This window comes from Lacerta agilis, chromosome 9 (assembly GCF_009819535.1).
Source record: "Lacerta agilis isolate rLacAgi1 chromosome 9, rLacAgi1.pri, whole genome shotgun sequence".
NCBI lineage: Eukaryota > Metazoa > Chordata > Lepidosauria > Squamata > Lacertidae > Lacerta > Lacerta agilis.
The window spans coordinates 29,150,785-29,174,402 of NC_046320.1; the positions used below are offsets into that span (position 1 = coordinate 29,150,785).

The following is a 23,618-nucleotide window of genomic DNA, read 5'->3' on the forward strand; positions in this document are numbered from 1 at the left end:
ATTTTTCACTAGTTGTCTTAAAGCTAAGAACATAATGTTACTGCTGCTTACATAGTTAGCTGCTGAACTTCATGACAACTCCAGAGGTTATGCTATAGCTCTCAACTCATCAAAAACATAAAAATAAGAGACAACCAAGTATGGCAAGAATGCGGAACAGTATGACCAAAATCAACAGATATATAAGAGAATCTACTCAACACACACAACTGCAATAGTGGGAATTTCACTTACAGCAAAAAACTTTCATAGCATTTGATGTATAGAGCAATCCTATCATGTCAGGAGAGGCCACTTCAGATGAATTGTCAATCTGGGGGAAGGGGGACTGCATTTCCTTTTCTTAAAATATTAATGATAATAATTCCCCCCTATTCCAATGGGAAGAAGGAAAATCCGTATGTCAGCTCCAATGCTGGAGGCACGCCAAAAGACCAGCAGGGCTTGGGATCCAGCAGATCCAAAGCATTCCCTGATCTGCTCCAACTTTTTACTTCTTTGCTAGGGAGAATGAGTTCTGCATAATCCATATTCCTTGGGGCACTCTGCTATTTTATGCATTTCATGGATTTTTCTGAAGTTGTTTTGGAGTTTATTTTTTTTAAAGCAGGATGTAAATTTTTAAATAAAGGAATGGCCAAGTTGAATTATCACAGACTTAAAAAATGAATTGTAAAACATTCCCAAAGACAATGCCTGGATAAAATATGAATGCAAAACAACTAAATTAAAATTGATGCAGGCAGCAATGTAGACAAGCCAGTATATTTTGCCATCCTCCACACGGGTCAACCAAATCTCCCAGTAAAGACTTGTGTGGAAATCATAGGCACAGCTGAATGGATCCTATGAATTAGAAATACAAAAACTATCTATACATTCCCTTGTGATTATAGGGAAAGCTTTTATACCTTTGATGTTCTTGTTAAGATTTTTAATTTATAAGAGTACAATTTCACTTTCATTTGATATGATACTGAGCTACAGTATTTAATAACTTGGGCTGGAATAATTTTACATTAACATTAGCACACTCATCAGGAAGAACAATGAATCATAAATCACTTGTTTGTTTGATTGGTTGGATTCCTAGGCTTATGATGATTCCCATGACTGTCCGAGTGAGAACTGAGTTCTTACAAATTTGTAAAAGAAAATCACTTCATGTAATGTATTTCATTCTTATCTTGACTGAGGGAAGTGCTTCACAGAAGCCTCTCTGTTACACTTCTGAAGTAGCAACACAGGGGAAAAAAATAGAATTATCATAAATCTTAATAACGGTTGAGTATTAGTTTCTTCACAAGAGCTGCTGCTGTTTGATATACAGACAGCAAAATGGTAGAACATACAGCAAGTAATTAAAATACGCAGCTATTTTGAATAATCTAACACGTAAAGATGTAAAGGAAACATCTTCAGACATGCACATCAAAGCATTCGTTCTGAAATAAAGGCTCTGAATATGGGAGGCACTGGCCAACAAGCTATTTTACCGGGCAGAAGTAACTACCATGAGAGATTAGGGAAACAGATTTTGACCAAGTTGCCTCTGATACTGATTGTAATATCTGCATTGCCAGCAATTAAACGGGTATAAAGATCATTGTGCCAGTGTAGATATATTACCAGTTATACTGGGTCACTCCCATAAGTCAAGAAGGTTGTCACTAGAGGCTCAGTAGCTAGAAGTGCCTTTTACCAACTGCAACTGGTTTGACAGATATGGTCATTCTTTAACCGGGAAAGCCTTGCCACAGTAGTTCATGTGTTGGCTACTTCAAGATTGGATTGCTGCAATGTGCTCTATGTGTGGCTTCCCCTGTGCTTGATTCAGAAGCACGATTGCTGACAGGAGTGAGGCCTTGTCAGAATACAACAGCATATAAGAACAGTGCCTACACTTTGGAACTCCCTGCCTGTTGAGATCTAGCAGGCGCCTTCACTGTACTCTTTTCAGTGCCTTTTTAACACTTTTCAGTGCTAAAGACATCTTGCTTAGACAAGCCTACCCAGATGCTTAGAAAGTTGAGGTAATTTTATTGTCTTTTAGTGTTATAACTTTGCATGTTTCATAGTATGGTTGTGATTTTTTCTTGGTTTTCTTGGGCTTTTTTTATAACCAAGCAGTGTATAAATTTTATGAAATAATTTTTATGGAATTTAAATTTTTGTTGGAAGCCACCCAGCTGCTTTTAAGATCTTTCTCTGCCTCAAAATGGCTTATACTGCATGGTGGGAAGAGATTTCTTTATTGTGTTAGACGTATTATTTCAGAACTGAAGGCAGGAAACAGAAACCCCTACTTCTTCCACAAATAAGCCACTTTCATCATGCTGAGCTAGTAAAACTAGTATTAACAAAATATAAACACTCATTCATATTCAGGCTTTCCTTTTCATCAAGCTCTCCTTCCCCAATCAAATTGCCATTCCTTTTTACATACACCTCAGAAATATATTTGCAGGTATTTTTTTTGAATGTTGAGGCTTGTCTGTTCCCTGTTGTTTGCAGGCTATATTTTTTTCAAGCTGAAGCTTGGGAAACTTATTTGCTAGAAAGCAAACTAGGAACCCTCTGCACAACACTTTAACAAGTAATCCAACAGAAGATGCAAATCAATTTGTAGAGATTTTTTTTTAAAAAAACCCATCAAACAGTGCAGTTTACTCAATGTAAGTTCCTTTGTGCTCAATGAAGCTTGCTCCCTTGTAAGTGTATTCAGGACTGCAGCCTTAAGCTTTGTTCTTTTCCTGTCTTATTACTTCATGAGGTTTTGTAGATTCTAGCCTTGGGAGAGTTGGTTGGTGCCAATAAGTCAAACATATCATTGCTTGCTACTATCTATTTGCCTGCAAGGAAGAGGCTTATTACTCAACTCTTCAGCACTTGCCTGTCAAAAAAAAAAAGGCGTATGATTTTGTGTCTCATCTCTCCAAAAGACTGCCCTGACATTATTTTTGCTCATTTTTCAGCCGCTCTTTTAAGGCAGCTGCTAGAATCTGCATCTTAAGCTTTCCTTTCGGCACTACTATTGAAAACATTATGGGGAACATAGAGCACATCTTTAGTGAATGTGACCTATAACAATCCATTTGTCATCCTAAGACTAAAGCAAGTTGTGCGAGATTTCAAAGTTGTACATGCTCAGAAGGCTTACCCTTCAACTAATTAATTCATGTGATTTTAGAGCAGAGTAGAATCCTGACACCTTAGACATAAAACTGCAAGCCACTTCACAGGCAGCTGCCAAATCTAATGTAGCTTCCTAGACTTTAGTACAGTACCATAAAGGAAGAGATTGAGATAGCAATAGCAGCCCATATGAAATATGATGTAACAAAAGTGATCTACTTATCCTGCGTATTATTTACAGTAGAGGTCACAGATAACCTTGAATAGAAAAGGGTGAGAGGAAGAGCAGTTGGGCAGTAGAAATTAGGAAGTGTCTGCGAAATCATGTTACAATAGAATGCAGCTATATTAGAATCAGATCAAATTCCCAAATTGTTTTCCAGAAATACATTTATGGTGTTCTGGATAAGTATTGAATTCTCCAATCCTTACAGAAATATTTCATGCCACATGGAAGTCTTCACTTGGGGATACTCTCTCTCCTTCACTGGAGATCTTGAAGCAGTGGCTGCACAGCCATCTCTTGAGTATACTCAGCACTTAATTTCTTGCATCCAGCAGAGGGTTAAATTAGATGGCCAATGAGGGCCCCCTAACTCTTGTGATTCTATGAATATTTTTGATGACTACTAATGACTATATATGAAGCATCATAATTATGTAGGTAGGTTATTTTATATCTTGCCTTTCTTCTACAGAACTCAATGCAGCTTACATATGATTCTCAGGCAGTCTCCCATCAGCAGAGATTAATTTATTGTTAAGTAATGTGTTTTTGTCTGTTTTCAAACACAAAACTTAAAATATATATTTGTGCAAGAAATACTTGTGGAGGTTTCAGTTCTCTCCTGAAAGTACACCACCCCTTCTACAATCTTCCACGTGCGATAAGATGTTTTGATAGCTCTACACCAGTGGGGTTGGAGGCGGTGAGCTGGAGAACAGTCAGTTAATTAAGGCAAAACTGATAAGGGCAAAAATGGGACACCCCCTCCCCACACACAACAGAATTCAGATTTCAAATTAATCAACCTACTTTATGTAACTTCATGAAAAGTTAGAATGGTAGACTAGAGAACAACCAGCTGAGTGTGCAGTCATGCTCAAGGATTGCAGAAGAAATAATCAATTTCTACTTTAATACACTTCACATGCAGTTTGACCTAGATTTATGCCTTCTAAGAGAAATACATGACTGAAAGTTTGTCATTCTTGTCTGTATTGTAGAACCAGAAAACATACCCATGCATCCAATTTAATAGAAAAAAATGCTGGCTTGTCAACCAGTTTGCTATGACATCTGAACCAGCAAGCTGGAATTTGAGTAATCCTTCCAACACAGATTGCAAACCAGGACTGATTCCACTAACACATGCATGCATCATTCTGGTTTCTTATTTATACATGTATTTGAATTTTAGATTTGCCTTTTGCTCTAGTTTTTGAAATTTCTGTTATTTCTGCCAACCCTGGGAATGCAAAGTGTTCAGACTATTTAAAAATGCAGCAGGCTTGAAAATTACAGTGCCCATTTATCTCAACAGTGGCAACATTCCCAGTTGTTGTAGTATACAGATAGAGTCAAATCCCATTCTCCTGGATATGTTAATAAACTGGGTTCTTTCCAGTGCAGTTTTCTGTTTTGTTTCAATGTTCTGCATGACTGACTCTACTTTTGTGTATGTACAATCATATGTACTAATTCTGATTTGTAGTGCTCAGTTTGAAACTAAGCTGTGCATTGAGCAAAGCATTTTACTAAGATTCATCATATTTATTACAGCATCATAACATAACTGTGCAGTATCCATTATTTCCATTTTACAGGTGTTGCGTCTTACTCATAACTGTTGAGGTTGATGAGGCTGGCGATGAACTGAGCACTAGGCTTTTGATTCTTTGGATTATCTTCCATTTACTAGAGTCAGGTAGGTAGCCGTGTTGCTCTGACAGTCAAAATAAATAAAAAAAATTGTCCAGTAGCACCTTAGAGACCAACTGAGTTTGTTCTGGGTATAAGCTTTCGTGTGCATGCTGGGGTGCTACTTTTCAATTTTTTTTTTTAATTCTTCCATTTACTGAACTTTAGCCTATGTTTTGACTGGGCATTACCACCATAAACAGTATATTCAGAAATTGATATAACCTTGTTGGCATCAACAGGACTTACTTTCAAGCAGCATTTTTATTTTAGGACAGCACCTAAAACTCATTTCTGCAAACTATGTGCACATGTTATTCTAACTCTACTGTTAAAATCAAAGTTTTACTATTAGATTTTACTCAGCTACAAGGAGCTTCAGGATTAACACAAGCAGTTCCCTTTAATATTTGAAATGTCAACTTCCCATGTTAACTGAGGAGAAAAGGTAACGCTATTTACAGGCAGGGCAGAGATTGAAGATCTAATGTTTCGTGGTGCCATGCGTGAATGGGCTGGTAAGAAGATCATCCCCATTGCTCCTTTCCCAACTTTATGTGGTACTTGCTGGGGGAAGAAAAAAAATATGTTGGTATAAAATGCACAATTAATGATATGCATAATCAGCAAGTGATTTGTTTAATGCATGTTTAGATGCTCAGACTTGGGGACCTGGCAGACCTAATTAGTGAAAATAGATAAAAGTTATGCATAGGGTAGAGAAAGCGGATAGAATACAAAAGCTCAAGGTCACTCAATATCAGATAACACTAGACTGAGACAGACAAAAGAAAACAGTTTTCAAACAGCACATATTTAATATACAGAATTCGCTGCAAGAGGATGTGAGGAAAACCACTCGCATTTACAGAGGACACGTCTATCAATGCGTATTACTACCAGGGTCAGCCCAAGACACAATTGCCTAAGATGGAAGTCATGGTGACACATCCCCCATTCCATGTACAAAACCTGACCAGGCTAAATGGTTGAATCTACAACAGGGTCAAAGGATGGGGGGGGGGGGAACACAGAGCAACATAATGTTGTGTTTAGGATTGCAGCCCTCAAATCTCACAATGTTTCCTCTTTCATACAACACTCTCAACCTGATGTGCTCCAAACCTTTTTGGACTAGCTCCCATCAGCTCCTTCTAGCAAAGCTGCTGCAGTCCGAATCATCTGAAAGGCATCAGGCTGAGGAAGGCTGACAATCACTTATTCTCTCACATAAAAAATATTAAGCATATCTCATCATTCTACACCAAAGGCAGGGATTTCAGGAAACAGAATGGAATTCTCTTATACGAGTATTAACTAAGGTGTGTAGGGGGAGGGTATTACCTCTGGTGGGGGACACGTTGTGCTCCTTCTGGGGTAGTTTGTCCACCTTTGGTTCGCAACCTGCATTAAGCTCTCACCTGTGGTTCCTTGAAGCTGTCAGCATGCAACAGTGGCCACTCCCCAGGAAGAGCTTTGAGTGGGCTGTATAAACCAGGTGAGGGGTCTCAAACCCCAGTGAGTTTGGGATTTCCCCTGCGTGCAAAGACAAGCTCTGGTGGATTGAGTGAACAAGACCAATAGTGGGTCCAATGGTCAGGAAGGTGCGTACTGCACTTGCTGCAGAGCAGGGGTAGGCAACCTAAGGCCTGTGGGCCAAATGCGGCCCAATCGCCTTCTCAATCCGGCCCACAGATGGTCCGGGAATCAGCATATTTTTACATGAGTAGAATGTGTCCTTTTATTTAAAATGCATCTCTGGATTATTTGTGGGGCATAGGAATTTGTTCATTCCCCCCCCCCCCCAAAATATAGTCCGGCCCACCACATGGTCTGAGGATGGTGGACCGGCCCACGGCTGAAAAAGGTTGATGACCCCTGCTGCAGAGGGAAGTGAGGGGCAGATGGGGCTCATCAACCTGGGAAGACAGCACATCTAGGACAGTGTTTTTCAACCTTTTTTGGGCAAAGGCACCCTTGTTTCATGAAAAAATCACGAGGCACACCACCATTAGAAAATGTTAAAAAAATTAACTCTGTGCCTATATTGACTATATATAAGTAATTTTTCAATTTTTCCCACGGCACACCAGGCAACATCTCGCGGCACACTAGTGTGCCGCGGAACAGTGGTTGAAAAACACTGATCTAGGAGAAGGAAAACTCTGGTCCTAAACCTCCACTGCCTTGTGGCTATACTCATCCGTGAGAAAGGCTTTGGGAGAAAACTCTAAGGAAAAGCTGTACTCTAAGGAAAAAGCTGTACTCGCTGCCTTGCCTAAGAAATACCGGGTAAACTTTACACAAATCTGGAGTGGAGTCTCTAAGATGGTTGGATGGTGCCTTGTATGCTTACTTTTGGCAAGTCCTGCTGCCAAGCTGGTGCCAAACATATTGATCTGCTTTCCTTTGGACCACATCCATGAGGCCCAGAGGGCAGTATTGTCTGGGTCAGGCATAGGCAACCTTCGGCTCTCCAGATGTTTTGGCCTACAACTCCCATGATCCCTAGCTAACAGGACCAGTGGTCAGGGATGATGGGAATTGTAGTCCGAAACATCTGGAGAGCCGAAGGTTGCTGACCCCTGGTCTGGGTGGACCAGGACCTCCATACACACTGCCCAGGCTTGCACCCTGGGGAGGTCACTTTGGTGCTGCTAACGTAGCAGTTTTAACCTCCAGAGGCACACTCCATTGTCTCTCAAAACAGACAGGTGCCAACAACACAGTATTAACAGCCCAAGGTCATATACTGTACAACAGCTAACTGCAATACCTAGAGTCAGACAGATAAAAAGACGGTCCTGCAGAATTGTTCAGAAACTATTAAAAAGCTAGCAATACAACAGAATAAATAAATCACATTTTGTTCCACATAGTATTACTCAAACCTCACTGTAAAAAAGAATTACCTTTCTGCATTATCTAGCATTCAATTGTTTCTAAAAGGCAATTTTTTTATTTAAAAAATATCCAAATCAATATTTTAAGTTCAATAAGAATTCTTCACTGATAGCGAAACAGGGCATATAAACAAATCTCACAAAAGCAAATGAAAAGCTTTCTAGGGGAGTTTCATCATTCTATGCTCTGACATTTTAAAACATAGTGCTAAAGAGCTTATAAATGGACACTTGGCAGCAACTTCATAAGAAGAGAAAGGTGCCTGTAGATTCCTTAACCTTTCTCAGAATCCAGTGAAAAGGAGGTTGCTGTTTCTTCCAGATGCTGTCAATGTCCTTTGAAAATATTACCTTTAAATTATTTATAATGTAGTGAAACTTAATACAATTCACATTTTGTGTGTCTAACAAACTTTATAATGTCAATAGTTTGATCTATGGGACTGCTACTCTCAGAGAGACGGATGTTGCATGAAACCCATGTCCAGCATCATTGTACAGTAGTGGAAGGATAATACTGTACATTAAATATCTTTTGCTGCCCATTTGCAAGTCACAAGTTTACTGAACTGAGCTAGCGCTTCTTAACGTAAAACAGGATCTGTGTCATCTTTTACCAAATTTAAATAAGCTTTAAGATGAGCCTGTAAAATCAGAATGAGTTTAGCCTGCTTGCTATGATAATAGGAACGGGTTTATAGAATGTAAATAGTAACTTTAATAAAATAACTGAGTGCCTACTCTAAAGGAAAGCTTCTGGAAATGAGCTGTGGCCCATCATTTACCAATGTATTTAAGTCTGACCTAGTTCAAATCTGACCTCAGCCATGAACTCGCTGGATGGCCTAGGCAAGCCACTATCTCTCTGCTTCAGAAGTCCAGCTTTAATATGGTGACAGTCATGATGGCCTGTTGCAAGGATTAATTGGAGAACATGAAATACTGCAGGATTTAGGGGAAGTGGTTATATCAGTACTAAGTAATATTATTAAACAATCACTTTTACTTTCCTCTACTTCAGAAGCAGCACAATGCATTTTGTCTTTGTTTGTTTCACCATTCCTCTTGGCCAGGCTTCATCTTTGCATATGAAATCTATTGCAACAAGAACCACATCTACTATTCTAAGTTCTTACTTTTTAAAAAATAAATCAACAGGCAGATACACTTCAGTGTATTTGATAGCTTGTTTGGGGCATTCAAATAATTATTGTGCAGTCCAAGCAAAAAATAAAAATAAATAAAAATGGGACCTGCAAGAAATTACAGGTGGCTACCATTTCGTTCAGGGTTTCCATTCCCAGCCCCTTGCACATCAGTAGAGTGCGTCTAAGTGTGCCCTGCACCATTCTGCCTTCTTTCAGGTCCAAAAGGACATGCATGTTGGCAATCACGTGTGAACTGGATGCGCCTAAAATGGTCACTGCCTGTAATGCAGTATATCCTTAACTCACAACCACGCCTGCACCTGTTCAAGGTTCAAGCCAGACAGTCATGCCATCCTCTGGAACCCTATAAGCTACTAGATGTTCTAGCAAACCAGCTCCCACAACCTTGGTTTTACTTTTCAATCTGACATGCAACAGTTCACAGCTTCTGGAGCTCCAGCACTGACACATTAACCTTTTTGTGGGTGTGTTCCTTCTTATGGGGGTTTATTTAAAAGTTTTATTTGTATTTTTGCAAACTTTGGAGTCTTCTTGAATGTGCTGGTACCTCCCTTTTGTTTCTTGTTTGCTACAATTCTGTAAGTGCTCACCTCTTGAATTCACTTTTAGATGGAGTGATAACCTACATAAACAATGTAGCTCTGGAACAGCAAACTGTTTTCTTTACATAACAAATATATTGGGAACATATTTAATTAGTATGCTCCAATGTATTATGATATGTGATGGAAACTGCATCCATGCTGTTCCAAGAGTACCAGACATTTCTTCAATAGTCCAAGTGATATCTGAAACAACGAAGATTCACTTTTACTGATTCTGTAAAGATCACATACGATGTTTTGCTATACAGTCCAAAATAAACAAGAGGAGTAAGAATTGGACTGACTATTCAAATACCTCAAAGGTATTTTTCTGGATTATTTGTAAAATTAAGAAACTTCAGTATTCTCATGTACAAGGCTTCTTGAGCAACATCAGATTCTAATGCAGTTAGGTCATATACAGCTGCTCCTAAAATATCAAAAGCCCATTTGTATCCTCCATGGAACTTTGGGAAACTGGATACTAGGTTTCCTTATTTCCCCAAAGTTATTATCACAACATGTAAAATACATGCAGCAACCATTTTACATACATCCGATTAACGTGCAATCATGCACGTGCTCATCCCTGCTGACCCAGAAGTGGCCCAAACATGGAGCAGGCAGAAGGGGCTTAGCGTGCTCTGCCACCATGTGCAGGGGCCAGGAACAGAACTCCCGTGCAAAATATTTGCCACCTATAGGTTATTTGGAGGGATTGTGACTAGCTAGCCCAAGGTGATTCATGGTGGACAGGTTGGAGATTTGCATACAGATTTCAGAATTCTATTTCACTAACACCCAGTGCATTATTAGGGTGGGTTGATTAAGGCATATTAAAGAATGTTTTTAATCTGCAAGGAACCCCCCCCCCCCACACACTAATTTAAAGCTGTGATTTAACTGGAGTTTCCCACAGATACTTCACATTTTCCTAAGCAATGGCACAAATTAACTACGTTACTTTACTGTAACCTAAACAGCATATGATTTATACTGTTGTTTCATTCTTATAACCAGGCTTGCATCTCTTTGTTGCACTGTTTACAGTTTCCAACTTGCCCTTTCTTTAGACCTATAAATGGAATGTCTAAAACATTTGTTTATGGTTTTTCTTACACATGGCAGTTTGTGAGGTTAAGTATAGGGAAAAAACAAGAAACTTGTGCACATTTCCTCTTTTTGTTTCACATAGCATGGCTCCTTTTCTGTGCAATTCTGCCTTGGTCTAGCCCCATCCTCCCCAAAGTAAGTGGCAAACAAAAGTGAAATGACCGTGACTGATAAGGTCACAGCAAAGTCTGACAGCTGCTGGCCAGACTAGAGCACTCACTTTATTTTCATCAGGTGAAATGTAATGCCTGTGTTTGGTAGGAAAAGTAATATACTTACATCTGAGAAGTGCTCAAATGGATTCCTTTGCACAGAAAAACCTTTAGCTATGCAATCCTAACCTATGCACACCCAGTGTTGATGGCTGGGGGTATGGATACTGTGTAGTCTGCTCTCTGCTGACTACCAGTGGCAGAGAGGCAAAATGCCAGTTGACTGTAGAGGAGGCCTAGCTTTGCCCATTCAGGTGGCAAGCTACCACCAGCATTTCTTCTGCTGGAAGTAGGCAGCAGAAAGCCCCTAAATGGGGTGTTGATGGACGGGTGTCAGGTGTTTTGGATTGGCTGGATCTAAAGCCCCATGAACCCCCCCCCCAGAGGTATGATCCTTGGGCTTCTCGGCCATACCAGACTGGAACCGGATTAGTGAAAAAAAATCAGGAAACCCACCACCTGCTCTGGGCAGCATGAGTAAATTAAGCTTGCAATTTTCTGGGGCTAAGTTAGGATTGCTCAACCCCTCAATGTATCTGGGAGAAGCAATGAGCCAGTGTAAACTGCAGGGCTAACATGCTTATATCAATATTATTTAGTATTAGCCTGATTATTTAAAGGCAATCTCTCATTAGGTTGTTTTTTTTTTAAAAAAAGATTTTAATCTACCTGGAATTTAGTTTTATGACATAACGTTCTTTGTCCCTCCCTTTTCTCTTTCCTCTCATGTCCAGAGTCACTTCCAAGGAGCTGGGAGAAAGGACAGACATGTGTCCAAGGGGCAGCTTGACCTCCTGAAATCTAGTTGCCAACCATGGCTAATCCATGACCAGGAATAAATCAAGCCAAGCAATTTGAGAATTTGGTGTGGACAATCCAATGCTACCACTCTTCTAAGAAATGAAGAGTTTTTCAGCCTATGGCTAAATCAAATTATTCAAGCAACCAGAAGGCAATGATGTATACACCCTATAAGTAAGCAGGGAAAAAAACGCACAAGGACTGCTTCTCATTTATGACCTGTTCTTACAGGTTTTGTAAGAAAAAAGAAATCTCAGCTATGAGTAGTTGTCACACGAGACTTCTTACAAATGACCCGATATGGCTTTCACTGCTTGAATGAAGCTGAAAGTGTGCATTCAAGAAAACACATCAGTAACCCTGCTGCTTTCTGCCTGGCACTCAAATTTATTACAGCCTTGATGCTGAAGTTAAAAGACTTTTCAGTGTTTCATAATCAGTGTTATCATCCCCCAAAGTATACCACCCCTCACCACTCGATTTTTAGCTGACAGATCACTTTTATAGAGAAAATGTCATGAATCCTGAAGGCCGTGATAGCAAATATGACACTTATGAAAATACTACAATCCTGTATTTTCTTCTCTATAATATGTAGTGTATGGACATAAATTAGCATATATTACCTTAAACTCTATTAAACCTCATTCTAGACTTGCAAATAATTCCGTAAAAATGCTTAGCACCTTGTCCGCCACACATATCTATGATATACCTTTCATGGCACATGATCTACCTTCAAGAAAAATAGGTAGATCCAATTCTTTTTTCAGTTTGCAAAAATTTCTCTGTCTGATCTTAAAGAAGCCATTTTGCTAGTCACCCATGAAGGAGGCAGGAGCCAACCTAGTTTTTATGAAGCTTCAGAGTAGAAGGGGTATTAAGTCAAAGAATCAGTATGGGGGCAAAGGGTTAACACACAGAAATGAAATTACCCTTTTCTTCTCTGCTCCTTTTTGATTTTTTAAAGGGAAAAATCTGTGGGGAACTCCAAATATGAAATTCCCATGGTAACATCCACTTTGCCCTGAGCACTAGTCATAAGCTTACTTTCAGAGCCACAGATAGCTTTCAGAGAAACACTTTTTACTCAGATGACATTACACCTACTTAATATCATTGGCAGAGATCATAATATCTTTTTCCCCACACAGTACAACTTACTAACACTTTTAATAAGCCCTATTATAGAAACAGATTTCAGCTACTTTAAATGGAAATGTCATGAGTTTACAGGAACAGATCTTCACACTGAGGGGAACAGAGATAGAGCAAGATCCCCTAGGGTTTGAAACATGAATTCATGCACAAAACATGCTGGAGTTTCCTTATGCCAAACCCTCTCCCCCTTCAGCAGCCCTTCCACAATCCCCCTTAACAGCATGATTAGGGGGATCAACAGCATCAGCCTTTTAATGTGGTAGCTGCTTTATTATTCTTCCTTTCTGTGTTCTCACAACTTGCAATTTTATTTTAAAAGACCTTTTTCTACTCTGAACCCTAACTTACCTGAGGCAGTGCCTATAACATCCAGTCACTATGGTGAAATAGCTCATTTCTTGCTTAGAATGAACTGGCTTAGTTTAATATAGATTCTAAACTACAGAGATTCTCTATAAAAGTTCACAGAGTTGTTGAACCTGCAAATCTGTTTCTTTGGCCTGGCATCACGGAATACTATTTTACAAGCTACCGGCAACACATGTTTAAGAGGAAATTCTGCAACCAAGATATTCAGCTGTCCAGGATTTCACAAGCCATACAAGTGTCAGAAAGCTGTGATTTATAGCCCTGTTTGAGGCTTGTTCTTCCTTCCATTTTTTTCATATTCTATCAGCAATATTTTCCATATACAGTTTGGAATTGCACCTCTCACTTTAGCAATCTGTGCCTCTGTCCATATGTATAACACATTGGTGAGGATGTTATTTTTTCAGTGAACTACATGTAAACCAATTTCAGGCACACTGCCCCAAAAGCAGACAGTTCACTGCTAAACAATTATTTTTTTGGAAAATAGTCTTGTAGCACTGAATGCTTCTTTACACAAAGTCTATAGTCCAGCACAGACTACTGTACAGTCCAGTATTTTGGCTAAAACCCTATTGTGTGGGACTGCAACTACAATCAACAACAATAAATGAAGTTTCTCTGCAGAATCCTCGAATTATAGTTTTTGTAACATCCATACATGCAGAGGGTCCCAGGTTCAATCCTTGGCATCTCCAGGTAGGGCTAGGGAAAATACAGCAGTCCTGAACCCTGGACAGTTGCTGCCAGTCTGTGCAGAAAATACTGAGGTAGATAGACTACTTGGCCTGACTTCCTAAGGCAGCTTCCTATGTTCCAATCTGCCTTCACTGTCCTGCTGCACTTTATACAGTCGTACCCTGGATCCTGAACACCTTGTGAGTTGAACGTTTCGGCTCCCGAATGCAGCAAATCCAGAGTGAGTGTTCCGGTTGCGAACGTTCTTTGGAACCCAATGTCTGACGCGGCTTCTGAATGTTTTGAACTCGAACGGGCCTCTGGAACGGATTCCATTCGACTTCCGAGGTACCACAGTACAGTTTGGCACAGAGCAAAGAAGACAGAAGCCTGGCAATTCAAGCCCTTGCTCTCTACCCCATAGGTCTTTCACTATTATAAAGGCAGAACTTTATAAAGATCATGGTTTTTTGCAATGGTTAAAAGGAACCTTAAACATTTTGAAAACAGAAAGTCAGAACATTTGCTGGCTTTAAAAGCAAGAACATGTTTATATTGAGGATCCATACCCATTTTTTTTTAAATTCCACTGATGTATGATGTTAAGGGTTGTGAAAATTACACTTAACATCCAAATTGTTGCATTAAGGAAACAGGACATGAAAACAATGGCACCTATAAATTTTTGCATGCAATCTTCTCTAGAAACTGATTTCCAAACTTACTTCAGCTCTAGAGCTCATTAAGTGTGACCTCACTTTAACTGTTCTATGCTATAAATGCAGAACTATCACTTGCAGCAATATCCAGCAATATCCGGCTGGGTTCACTCAAGCAAACAAAACAAAACTAAACACCACTAAGTACTTCTTTATGGACTAACTTTAGGCAGTGAGGCCAAAGATGAGTGCAAGAGCATATGCAGAAAGCCTTAGGTTTTCTTTCTGTCCCTTAGCACCTTCAGTCTCATAACAAGGCAATGGAAGTACCTCCTCACTATAATTCTTCCGCCAGCAAAAACAGTACATGAGTTTGTAAAACTATAGTCACTGCTCAACAAACATGGCCTATGAAACTTTAGTCTTTAGAATCCTATGACTCTTCAGGTACCTGGTAAGTTTGCAGATCTCATTAGTCAAAAGCTTGAAAATTCATCCACTATAAGTCAAAGAGCAAATAAAAAGATGGATTCTGCATTCCTACGGTCCCCTGAGGAGCTCCAATGTCAGAGAAACACCTGTTGTTGAATTTCCTCTCCCCACTAACAAAGCAATTTCAAATCCATCATCATCAGCAGGGCACTACTTTGGCTATCCCTGAACTAGAATATTTTGTTGGTGGAAGGAAACTCTCCATGGCTGGCAATTCAGGAAGAACCGTTTATTGAAATGAAATGCCTCACAATACAGGTCAAAAGCATTGTGGCTCATGTGGCATCAGAACACTTCACATGTATGGTTGCTCCTATATTCTCATAAATGATGTGCTACTAATGTGCGTGTGTTATTAAATCTGTATTTCTGCCCTAGGTTTACGATACAGTTAAATATAAGTCTTAACTGAGACATTATACACTAATCTGAAAACAAAAGCAAGCTTTAAATCATTAAGGAGTCAACCGGAAAAACGGCCAGGACAAGAGAAAGTGATGATTTACAGAACTCTTCTACACTTGGGCACTTATATACATTTCCAGAGGGAGCACATTTAGAGGTGCTGGAAGCAACCCTGGGGCTGATGTATGAGAGTGTATACCATTAGCAGTTAAATGTTTGTGTTAATTATGTTGACTGCATGTAATTGAGTCAATGGCGCCTTGCCATTAAGTTTAAAAATAAACACACACTGCCACCTAGTAACTAATGTGAAGAAGGCTAAATCTAGCTGATGTGGAAATAACCAAGCACAGTTAAGGAAGTGCACTGCTTATACTACTTGATTCAAGAAAGAACATTTTCTTCAACCATATCATGTAAAGTCACAATGTAAGGAGATAACTGCATCTACAACATTACCCAAACTTAGGCAGGGTCCTATTGTTTTATGGCCCTTATTATATGCCTTTTAACAGCAACCCAACACACAGAAATTCAACAGGAACTTTTTCTGACTTTGAGAAACACATTGCAATAAGCTTCACCTAGCTATTTTTTTTTTCCTGGGTTCGGCAGCAATAAAAGGAACAGATGCAGGACTTGTAAAAAGAGTAGGCAACTCTGCAGTGTGGCATTACAAAATTTATGCTCACAGCTACTTAACACCACCAGGCCAGTTTATGCAGGCTCAGTTTAAATGTGACACCACAGGAGAAGAACTTAGCTGTGAAGCTTTGCACAGACACCTGCCTTAGCTCATTTGGACCAGGCTCTCAACCAGTACAACTGCACACAAACACTTAAAGTCCCCTTGAACTCATGTATACTTCTGAACAAGTGCACAGGACTGGATTGCCAGCTGGCAGTGTTGGATGCCAAGGTAACACCTGCTGAGTTCAAATTCCCAACATGCTGCAAGTACACAAGCAGGTGAGATGACCTGGTTTAAATGAGCTACCCATGCATGCCATGTCCTGTTCCTTTTATCTGCCAGGTATGGCATTTACACAGGGCCTCACACCACAGTTAGTCCAAGAAGTTTCAACTGTCCTTGCGGTAGTTACAGAGGAGCTCCTAATCTGTTATAGTTTATCGGGAGTTATGCATCTTTTGGGGAGTAAAATAACACAAATAAAACAGAATATAAAGTAGACATTAATGTGAAAACTGGACCTCCACCACCACCCCTACTCCATGGGCAAAACAGTACACTCTCCCCAGACCTATAGAAATGCCCACATCTCGCCTCAGCCACCTTCTACTGCGAGTGAGTGAAGCAGTTAGGGGGCCAGTCCCAGGCAGAGTTCACCGCTCGCCTCCCCACAACCAGCTCACACAGGAGGGCGCAATTAAGCGCAATTGAGAGGTCAGAGGTCCTGGGGCGAAGCGGCAGCGCACCTGAAGGGGCCGGGACTAACTTACGGCGTGTGTCGCCGCATGCCCACCTGCTTCGGGGAGCCGGTGCCAAGGCAGCGAGGGGGCGCCCGCGGCTTACGGCAGACCCCCCCCCGTCCGGAGCCGCCCGAGTCCCCCTTTCTCAGGCCTCGCCAACGCCACAGGCCTCAGCCTGGGCAGGGACAGCCGCCGCCCCCTCCCGGCCCGCCGGCCAGGCTGAAGAGGAAGGCACACAGGCAGCGAGAAAGAGGGCTCTTCGGCCCGGGCGGCAGGCAGCGAGGGAAAGAAGGGCCGCCGGGGGGTTGGGGGTCCGCCCGTCGCGACCCCTCCACCCCCCCCCCCCTCGGCCGGGAAAGCAGCGACTCACCCGGATCCTGTCCCCCGGGCTGGGGTCTTCGGCGCGGGGCGAGAGCGACGACCAGAGCAGCAGCAGCCCCAGGAAGGGAGCCGAGCAGCAGCACCGCGCGCAAGAGGAAGCCCAGCCTTTCAGCCGCATCCTCAGCGCCAGCCCCCCCGACGAGCTCCCCGAAGCCAGCCGCCGAAGCCGCCGCCGGGCTCCCCCCGCTGCCGTTCCCAACCCCCCTCCCGGCGACTGCTGTTGTTGCTCCTCACTTGTGCCGAGCTGCGCTCTGCGTGGCTTCTCTCCCTCCTCCTTCTCTCTCCTCCTCCTCCTCCCTCTTTCACTACTGCCGCCTTTCTCCTTCTCTCTTCTCTCCTCTGAGGCAGCAGGCGCCTGGCGCCGAGCCTCGCTCGTACTCGCGCTTCCCTCCCTGCAGCTTCGCTTCTCCTCACTCCTCCCCTCAGCCTTTTTCGAGCTGCTGCCGCCGCCGCCGCCTCCTCTCCTTCCTCGACTCCTGCTGCTCGCTGTGCTCTCTCCTTGCAACCCCCCCAAAAAAAACTTTTTCTTTTTTAAAATAACCTTTTTTCCTCTCCCCCCTCCAACACGCCCCGCTTTCTGGTTTTTCCTGTTCTGTATCTCCCGTGTTGAGTCTTCACTCCCCCCCCCCCACCGCTGTCTTCCTTGCTAATGTTCAGCCCAGCTTGCTAAAATGAAGCAGGAAGTCGCCACGGCCGCTGCCGCCACCCCCAGGAGCAAAGGCTCCACGTGGCTGCTTTACAGCCCGAAGGGTTGCTTCAGGTTGACTTTAGAGGGCGGCTTTCGTGTGTGTGTGTGTGTGTGTGTGAGAGAGAGAGAGAGAGAGAGAGAGAGAGAGAGAGAGAGAGATTCGTCCCCCTCCGGAGGTAGATTTCGAAGAGCAAACCCAGCAGAAGCTATGCAAATACGAGGCTTGCTTGCTTGCTCCTGGCTTTGGCAAGGTGGAAACGAGGATCAGTGTGGGTTTGCTTGCTCTCTCTCTCTCCTCTCTGCTCGTCTTTGGACTGGCACAGGAGCAAATCCAACGGTAAAAGGTGTGATCAAGAATTCAGCGTGGAAAAGAGTAGCAATGCCCCGTGATACCCTTCGCACAACGGCGATGGCCGCCACAGAAAGCCCAATATCTCTTTGTGGTGTGCTTGCATGTATGAATGCATGCCTCTGTCTCAAAGGAAGAAGGTAAAGTCGCCTTAAAATTAGCTCACAATGCGGTTTGATCTAACTCCCGAATGTATACCTTTTTTTTTTGTCACGCATCAATACCTATGGGAGAATACAGTAAGCCCACAATTTACATGGGGGTTACCTTCAGGGGATCGTGCCTAAAGCCAAATCTTGTACTGTATAGCCAAAATACATTGGGTTGAATGGTGGGTGGTAGTGCAAAGTCCTTTTTCCTCAGATGTTTGCTCTTTTTTCTTTTTCTTTTATTTTTTTCAAATTGCCAAGCGTGTAAGAAGAGTTTGGATTTGATATCCCGCTTTTCACTACCGAAGGAGTCTCAAAGCAGCTAACATTCTCTTTTCCCTTCCTCCCCCACAACAACACTCTCTGAGGTGAGGGGCTGAGAGACTTCGAAGAAGTGTGACTAGCCCAAGGTCACCCAGCAGCTGCATGTGGGAGGAGTGGGAGACGCAAACCCGGTTCCCCAATACGAGTCTGCTGCTCTTAACCACTAAAACCACACTGGCTCTGAATGTGCATGTAAGTTGAATGTGCATGTAAGTTGTGGGCTTACTAGATATAGTAAAAAGGGCAACTGCCTAAAATGGATCTTTACTCACCTTGAACTGGTGTAAACCATCAAGGGTAGCTTGGAAACCAACAGGTTATATCATCTTGCAATGGGGAGTAAGGATTCTCCTACACAGGCTGTCTTTCAGCTCAGGAGGGTGAGCTTTATATGCAAGTCCAGAACAAATAATATATTAGGACATTTGCAGGTGGTAAGTTTCATCTGGCCTTGTGCTCTACTTCAGTTCTTTAAACATCCGCAAGCCATCATACCAATACTGATCATGGATGTAAAATTGACAGCATCAGTTGTTAGAACGTACTGCTGGTAACACCAAGGTAGCAGGTTCGTTCCCAATATGGGACAGCTGCATATTCCTGCATTGCAGGTGGTTAGACTAGATGATTATCAGGGTCCCTTCCAACTCTATGATTCTATGATCATAGGAAGGCAGCCCATCATAATAAATAATAGCATTCAAAACTACTGTGGGTTCCTTCCCCTGTTTCCATCTTTGTCCCTTTTTTATGTGTGTGACTTGCATCCAACCTAGACAATTCCTTGATCAAATACCTGTAAACTGCTGAGTGAGGTGGCAACAATTTGTCAATAAATTGTTTTGGTGCTTGAAATCTGTGCTGTAGTAATGCAAATGGGCAGGTTGGATTTGTATATGTTAGAGTTGTGCTAAGGAACAGTTACCCCTGTCCCATGATCAGTGCCGGATTTACATATAAGCTAAACAAGCTATAGCTTAGGGCCCCACTCTCTTGGTCCCCCCCCAAAAAAAAATATAGGAAAAATACACTGGATGTATTTTTTTCAAAATATAAGATAAAAAAACAAATAAAATAAAACCTACATACAGTTAGAGCTTAATAATTAGTTCACTATTAATATACTTCTTAATTGTATTTCACTATTAATATACTTCTTAATTTTATTTCAGTTCAACAATTACTTGGATAAAATACATATTTTGTTACGTGCCAATGGCTTTAGATACCTATTAGGTCCATAAATTACAGTACCATATAGCATATATTCAACACAAAAACAGTGACAATTTGTTGTTGACAAAGGACAGCTGGACATATAAAGGGCCCCATTACCTTCAGTAGCTTAGGGCCTTATCAAACCTAAATCCAGCCCTGCCCATGATGTAATCGTATATTGGATACAACTTGCCTTACAGATGAATCTGGCCAGTGTGAAAGTGTTTTTATGGCATCAAGGTCAGCATTGTGGTTCTGTGCCATGGAGTTAACAAATTTCACAGGTTCCAGCTGCAAGCACTTTGACCTGGGATTAAACCTTACTGATATCACTGTGTTTTATTTCTGTATAGGATTGTGCTGTATATTACTGAACCTTACAACTCTTCAGTTTCCTGCTGTGATGGACCTGGGGGTCCAACTAATCCCTCTCCCATTAATTTAATATTTACAGTCTTTACAATACAGCAGCATGGCATCAGCGAGCTCAGGCTGAAGCAAAATTGAACCATTGCTCACTTCTTTTATTAAAGACTCATTTTTTTATTCTGTAGATTAACCTGATACTTATTCTTGGCATTTTGGTAGCAATCTCCCCAATAATTCATAGGCAGTATTTTAGAAAAATCTATTTTCAGAAATGTAGCTATGCCAACTTATTATTATTGCTCTGTTGCTTCTGTGTTTTTTTGGAGTAGTATATTTAGCTTGCATTATTAGAGGGGTAGAATATGTGCTGTACTTTTCAATCCTATGCACCTTGCAGAAATCTGTGGTATCTGATAAACCTGATAATCCCTTCCAGATTATATTTTATTTTAAAACCAGAGTAAGTTTTGTGTTAAGAACAATATGCCCTGTAAAAGAGGTTTAAGATTTATTTAATAAGAGGTACAGCTTGACATACCTGAAAAGCAAAGTCTTAATTTGTTTTCCAATCTGGCTGAGCTCTGCCAGCAATGGGAGCTATTTCTGCTGTCTGTAAAAATTGCTGTCTATCTCTCCGTAAAAGGTTTAAGCTGCTGTAAAGTTCTCCACAGAGTACAAATACCCCAGATATTGCAGGTGATCATCTTTACATGAGTTTACTGAGAGTACAGATTATTGAATACATATTGGGTTGAGATAGATAATAAAAGTATAAATCTTCACAGGCTTCATCTAAAGACAATACTTGGCTAAGGCTGCAGTCTTAATAAGCACACTTACTAGTGAGTAATCCCCAAAGAGTATAATGGGACTTGCTTTCAAGTAGATATGATTATATTGCAGTGCACATCAAATTATTCCTGATTCAGTTTCTCACACTGTAATTTTACTCAGCAGTCCATGACAATGTATTTTAGCACAGCATTATCTGTTGAAAATATATCTATCTATTCAATAGATAATGCTGTGCTAAGATACATTGTCATCTCAACCCAATATGCATCATATATATATATATATGTAATCTTAAACAGACCACGCCTATTAAGCGAGATTACATTGCAATATTTTGCTGTAGGTCCCACTTGTTATGGGAGATTATCTGCCTTTGCCATATCCAGAGCTGTGTGTTACCCTCAGCCTCTTTTGTATAGCTTTAAAAATTTCAGGTTTGGCATTAGTAGCTGTCTTGGCCCAATACCTTTTGTTGCCTAAGATGGAGCAGGAACTGGTGCTTCCCCACCCTGCTCAAGTCAAAGTGCATGCTATCCAAGACTGCTCAACTTATTTTGACACCAGAGGCAAATGATCCAACAGGCTAACCTAGTTGCAGCAGTAGACAACGTTATTCTAGTCAGCGTTGGGTATTCCTAGTGGCAGTTCAGTGGCTGCCATATAAATTTCCCATGATGCCCCTGGTAAAGTAGAGAAACACTGCATTGGGAAAATTAAATTTGGGGCTCCTGACTGTGCCACTGACCACAGGGGAGGAAATGGTTTGAAAGTGTACCAAACATAGCTGTCAACCTTCCTTTTTCTTGCATTGGGAAATGGCCATAGCTGTCAACCCTCCCTGCTGTTTCCTAATGCTATAATAAGGGAATTTCCCGCAAAAAAGGGGAAAGGTTGACAGCTATGGTACCAAAGGGCTGGCATCAGCAAGTCATGGGCCTTGCTATGTCACAAAGCCCCAGACAGCTGCTCAGGAATGCCATGTGTTGATCACAGGCCTGGCTTGTCCTTAACATAGTAATGCTACACAGTTGGGCTTAGTCACAAAGAAGCAGGTATAGGCCTGCAGACTTAAACTAGCTGTCTAGGCTAACTCTGTCCAAACCCTAACTTGGTATTGTTTTCAATTTATGATATATTTGGGAAGCAATCCATTGGTTTCCAATCTACTAAATATTCTGGAAAGCTGTTTTCCGTACATTTTGACACCTCGTAAGATAACGTAACCTATGGTTGCTATATGTGTAGAATTTCCTGGACATAGCCGGTATTTATCCCTTGTAAACAGAGCCTGGGCAGAAATAGCTGAAATGTCTGGGAAAATCCATATGCATAAAAGCTCATAACTTTGGGCAAAACTAGAAAAGTCAACAATTTGTGTGCGGATTTACACTTTTTGAAATATGGCAACCCAAATTTTGCAGTACTTTTCCTGAGATCAGTGGTGTCTATGGATACAATTGAACACCTTTTGAATGATGGACTGAAACTTTAAAAACTGCACTTATTTTTGGTTTCTTTAAATTCTGGAGTGACACCAAGTACAAGGTTGCTATTGAAGTAAAAGTTTTGTGCTGGTTAAGTATATGGCTAAGATGGGATGCAAACACACATTAAGAATTTGCAGAGGGACTAGTTGTGTTAGTTGGTTGCAGCAAAAACAATAAAGAATCTTGCCGCATGACTCTTTGTTGTATTAAGAATTGTGTGTCTAGGCCAAAATAGGGAAAATTGAATGCGAACCTGCTGGTTTTGCTTGCTGTTTGATACAGTTTAATTGATGGTTTAGTGTTATTATATGGCTTGCTTGCTTGTTTTTAGCTGTATGTACCTGCCTTGAGACAGCATGGTGAAAGGTAGGCAATCAATCAGTAAACCTAGCAATAGGAAACTCTGTCAAAATTCTGGAAACAGAGGCTTAGCTAACAGCCTAAATAAACTTCAAAAATGCTATGCATCTTCATGCTCTTCATCCTCTTCCTTGAGGCAACTCATGTCATGGAATTATATGGGACGTGGATGGCGCTGTGGTCTAAACCACAGAGCCTAGGGCTTGCCGATCGGAAGGTCGGCGGTTCGAATCCCTGCGACGGGGTGAGCTCCTGTTGTTTGGTCCCAGCTCCTGCCAATCTAGCAGTTTGAAAGCACGTCAAAGTGCAAGTACAAAAATAGGTACTGCTCCGGCGGGAAGGTAAACGGCGTTTCCGTGCGCTGCTCTGGTTTGCCAGAAGTGGCTTTGTAATGCTGGCCACATGACCTGGAAGCTGTCTGCGGACAAACGCTGGCTCCCTCGGCCTATAGAGCGAGATGAGCGC

The 23,618-nt window shown here is 41.5% G+C and overlaps 1 protein-coding gene across 2 annotated transcripts in view; it reads right to left on the reverse strand.

Annotated features, from left to right (window-relative positions):
• Nucleotides 1–17,583, reverse strand: part of GALNT7 (polypeptide N-acetylgalactosaminyltransferase 7) — a 45,030-nt gene extending 27,447 nt beyond the window's left edge. For both annotated transcript variants that reach the window (XM_033159702.1, XM_033159703.1), the window contains exon 1: nucleotides 17,404–17,583. In XM_033159702.1, the coding sequence (XP_033015593.1) occupies nucleotides 17,404–17,532 (129 nt within the window). In that variant the 5' untranslated portion in view covers nucleotides 17,533–17,583. The remainder of the gene's footprint in view (nucleotides 1–17,403) is intronic.
• Nucleotides 17,584–23,618: the final 6,035 nt, after the last annotated feature.